The following is a 4,987-nucleotide window of genomic DNA, read 5'->3' as shown; positions in this document are numbered from 1 at the left end:
GAAATTTTCGTATGCGTTTTTTCGTGTTCGTCAGCAGTAAAATTCGTCACGCACAGAAACCTTGCACACTGAGTCCGATGCGTATTTATTAAACCTTTGCGGAAAAAAACGCAAAAAATACTAAATGGATTCGTCAAGCAGTGAGGATGAATTTGTTGCCCTCTTTCTTCTTAAAAAGAGAAAAAGAAAGAGGAAATATTGGGTCCATCCAATCCTGAGATTGCGCCGAGAGGAAGGAGAGTTTCACCTCCTTATCAAGGAGTTGCGAAATTATCCCAAACGATTCAAAATTTACCTCAGAATGTCAGTGGAACAGTTTGATGCTTTGCTAGCGATACTGGAGCCACATATTAAAAAGAAGACCACCAATTTCCGTGAACCAATCGATCCTGAACAGAAACTGGCAGTATGTCTATGGACGGACACACACACACACACACACACGCGCGGCCGGCAGAAGCGCTGGGCAGACAGAACAGCTGTATACAGGTTATATTTTATTCAGTGTCTTTGTAATCCGCATTTTGTTTTTCATACAGTAACTTACTTGTGCTGCGAGACGAAGTGTATCAACTTGTCAGACGTCATTCTGGATTTTGTCGTTCGCTTGTACGGTGGCTCTGAATTTTCAAAAAACCTCACAAAACACTGGCTGTGGATGCGAAAAACGCAGAAAATCGAAACGAATCCGAATTTTTTTTTTACGGACGAAAGTTTCGTAGACAGTGTGCAAGCATGATTGACATAACGTGAGGTCGAATTTTTTTTTTAACGTGCGAAAATTTCGGATGCGAATTTCGGACTCAGTGTGCAATGGCCTTTACACTTACAATTGTTGTTCAAGTTTTACACTATGGGGTTTTAACACTCCTGGTGTTGATTTTATTCCATTGGATTACACTCATTGCATTACACTATAAGTGTTATTAATAAAGTATTCTGTTCAGTGCAAAAAAATAAATAAATTACACTATTATATATCAAGAGTCTTCAGACAGATGTATAAATCCAAAGTTTATTAACAAATGGGAAAAATGGCTCCTTTAAAACATATGCCAGATGTGTATAGGTCAAATTATCACATTCACAAGGTGTTGCACAGAAGGAAAAGTCAAAACGCAAAAAAAATAATAAAATTTGCCTAGACATGAACAAATATGACAGGTAGATTTGAACAAGATTGCAGAAAACTACTTGTCCACAGTTGTAGCATGAATGCAGTTCCTCTTTGTCCCATCAGCAAGCAGGTAGTAGTAGTAGTAGTAGTAAGTCTTTGAGTTTATTGCCATATCAGCATCACCAACAGCGAGCAGGTATGGCTGTGTGGTCTCTGCAATGCAATCAAGGTGTTCTTGTATGCTGGTCCCTGCCAAAGACAAAAATAACACTCAAAGTCAGCTCTCCAATTGGCCATCTTTATATTAGCTTTCCACAATACAATCAACCCAAATGGCAATATTTTTAGGCAGACAACAGGTCCAAATTTACCTTTTTGATGACAAGGTGTTGTTCAGCTTGATAGGAGGACATCTTTCCAGGTCTCTTGCAGCCTTGTGGTGGTGGAATCAAATCAAGGAGGAGACGAATTGATGCAAGATCGCTGCCCCATTCTAAATAACAGATGTGACAACTTCAGCAAAAAATGCATGAACGCGTATAGATAATCTTATTCTGAACTATAGTCTAACCTGAATCATCATCATCTTTCACAGCAGATTCTGCAGTCAATCAGGTCCTTGAAGGTCTTCGGAGAAGCCTTTTCAGGAACTTAGCTGAGGTCTTCTAACCAAAACAAACAAAACAAAAACATCAAACAGTTACATAGCATAATAACAACCATATCTCTCTCAGGAACCATTCTGTTCAGATGATTGTGTAGTCACACAGTAGTGCCGTTCACGCCTGGCATTAACATTCATCTTGGGTGACGCACAAGTGAACAATTCGAAGTACAGGTGAAAACGCACCCAAGACGCATTGAGATTCGATTGTTCTGATGAGGCCTAGGACACGTTCTTTTATTAAAGGGTTAGTTTCACTCAAAAAAAAATTCTGTAATTTACTCTCATGTTGTTCCAAACCTGCAAGACTTTTTGTCTTTGAAACACAAATGAAGATCTTTTTGATGAAATCTGAGAGCTTTCTGTCCCTCCACTGACAGCTACGCAACTACCACTTTGATGCTTCAAAAAGTTCATCTTAAAATTAATCCATATGAACCAAGCAGTCCACATTTTATTTTTCTTCTGTTTATGTTTGTTGATTAATGTTTATATGTAAATAAAAATCTAAATTCAATCTCATCACAAAGCGATCGAGTCTCTTCCGAAATTTAGGACTAAACCGCTCAATTCATATGGGTTAGTTTTATGATCGCTTTATGAACTTTTTGAAGTGTCAGAATGGAAATTGTGTGGACTGTCAATAGAGGGACAGGAATCACTAAAATTTTAAATATATTCATTTGAGTTTCGCAGATAAACGAAAGTCTTTTTATGACATGAGGGTGAGAAATAACAATTTTACACTTTTGGGTCAACTAACCCTTTAACTTTGTTATAGTGATTGATGTGTCATCATGAATTATGGCAATCAAGATACATCAATCACCCAAGACACAAGACAAAGGCATTGTGTGGTTTCCCAGTTAGGTTTAAATTTGTAAATTAAAATTAAATTTTACATTCGTCATGAAATAAAATTTGTACTGCACAAAGAATAAAATATAATGACACTCACAATTCTGGATTCATCTTCAGCATTCTGTTGCCTTTGTCTTCATGTCTGTTGGTTGCTTTCTGTTGCAATCTCATGAGAGGAGCTTTCTTCACTTGGCTAGTCGAGGCCAAATCTATTGAAAAAAGGATTTGAAAAAAAAAAAAAAAAAAATGTCAGTTGAGGCTAATATTTCCAAAATTCAGTAATTCAATACAATGTAAATTAGGGCTGTAAATATGGTAAAATAATTGTGATTACCCTTCATTTTGATTATGCTGAGAACTTTCTATAAAGCATGGGTGTCAAATTGTAAAATTATATATATATATATATATATATATATACACATATTCAAGTTAATAGCCACAAAACCTTGTGCATTGTTCACATGGAGGCCTGAAACAGTTTAAATATGCATTTAATCTGATTATTAAATACATTTATATAATTTAAATGAGTAAATTGAGTGATAAGGCATCTTAAATTGAACTTTGTGTACTACATTAGATTTTAAGACATGTTTAGAATTTATTTTACCCATCATTTATTAATGATATTTATAATGTGAACAGAAAATAGATTCATAATAATAAAATACAGACAAATAGTTAGGACATAACTTATCCCAAAATAACATGCAGTATGAATTGATAAAGAATGATTTCAAGCTAAAGTAACAGTTACCTGTTTGCTCTGCCAGTGCTTGCGCAAATACCTGTAAACTGAATTGGAAGACAGACGGATTTTACAGATTAGCTTTAACTCACTTTCACAGTGTTTGAATTTAACAGTCATAAAAACGTGATGGTAGTAAGTTTGTCTTGACTCTTGACGCAGATATGACGACATGATATTCAGTGATAAGAAAAAAAAATAGAGATTATGTAATTCACACTTAAACAAAGGGCGAATAAAAAGTTTTTAAACGCTTCCCCACCTCAGTCTACAAAAAGACACTCAACGTAAACAAGCTGTTAATGCGCATGCGTCACAAAAACGGAATTCTTAACGCATTCATGTATAGCACAGCCACTTATACACACAAAACAAATATGAAATTACCATTTGAAGAATTCTCTCATCTGCGCAGAAAAAAAAAACCCAAATGGTGCTGCTTCCTCCTCATGAACTTCAATGCCAGGCTCGTCGTAAACCCAGGCCTCGAGCTTCCTTAATCCTGACAAAAACGCGCAGTTAATCATTTCTAAATGTGTTCACCCCCATATTTTACTAAAAATGTTGACAAATATATTTACAATTTAATTTTAGAAAGATAAAAGCAATTCAACCTACCGTCTCGGTCGTATGAAGATAAAATGGCGTCGTCGTCTTGTGAGGCAGCAGTCATCGAGGGGCGGAGTCAATACAATTCAGCGCGTTCTTTTGCACTTTCAGTGTAAAAATAAAATGACACTATTGTAGCACCCTGTAACTACACTGAAGAGGAGTACTTTTTAACATTGTAGATTGTTAATTTAACTCTTTGGGAATTAATAACTTTTAACACTGCATTTTTTACACTGCCTATTTTACTGTGTATGCAATATGCCTAAACTAGACTGTTTCTTTTGAATCTCTTGACACTCTTTACATCAGTTTCACACCATAAACTGCATGCTCTCCACCTGCAAAAACAGCTTCTGATTGGTTAATTACACTTAAACACAATATGAATGTTCAATATTTACATTAAAAACACAAATATAGGCAGGGTAAATTATATACAAAACGAATTAAGCAAAGTGAAAAAGGTCACAGACAGGCTTAGATTAAGACAGGATCGGGCCTTAGTTAAATTAGGAGTTTTAAGTAGCTTTTATGAACATACATTAGAAAGAAGGAAAAAAAGCATTACCATTTTGCATCTTGAAACAGAATAATTGTACTGACATAATGATGTGTGTCAATGCAAGTTGCTGTCAGTTAAAACAGCACAAATATGCATTGAAGTCTGAGACTAGGCTTAAGCCCTTTCTGTGAAAGCAGAAAATATACAGATTGTCCACTCTCACTATTCCAACCTTCAGCAGCTTTCTCACTCTCCAGCTTCCATCACAGACTGACCATCCTGTGCAAGTTCAGCTTGTGGGCATTTATACTCATGGGCACAACCATTGATAGACATACAAACAACCAGGAATTAAATTCACCAAACAACCAAATCTCAATATAAAAGCTTTTTGTACATTCCCTAATCAACAAATTATTATTTTGTTATTTTGCTATTTGCTATTTGAAAAGCTGTTTAATTTTTAAACAACAAACAACT

At 35.5% G+C, this 4,987-nt stretch overlaps 1 protein-coding gene across 1 annotated transcript; it reads right to left on the bottom strand.

The window, feature by feature from the left end:
* Positions 1 to 1,002: 1,002 nt before the first annotated feature.
* Positions 1,003 to 4,786, bottom strand: LOC311282351 (uncharacterized protein). The gene is made up of 7 exons (XM_084396062.1): positions 4,012 to 4,786; positions 3,781 to 3,895; positions 3,403 to 3,440; positions 2,740 to 2,851; positions 1,689 to 1,782; positions 1,489 to 1,610; positions 1,003 to 1,366 (listed from the first exon to the last, which is right to left on the bottom strand). Exons 1-5 carry the CDS (start codon positions 4,064 to 4,066, stop codon positions 1,761 to 1,763), a joined length of 342 nt encoding a protein of 113 aa, XP_084252188.1. The 5' UTR covers positions 4,067 to 4,786; the 3' UTR covers positions 1,003 to 1,366; positions 1,489 to 1,610; positions 1,689 to 1,760.
* Between the last annotated feature and the right edge of the window lie 201 nt (positions 4,787 to 4,987).

This window comes from Rutilus rutilus, assembly GCF_951802725.1.
Source record: "Rutilus rutilus genome assembly, chromosome: 22".
In the NCBI taxonomy this organism is placed as follows: domain Eukaryota; kingdom Metazoa; phylum Chordata; class Actinopteri; order Cypriniformes; family Leuciscidae; genus Rutilus; species Rutilus rutilus.
The sequence above is the reverse complement of the archived record's forward strand: the minus strand, read 5'-3'. Positions and strand labels throughout refer to the sequence as shown.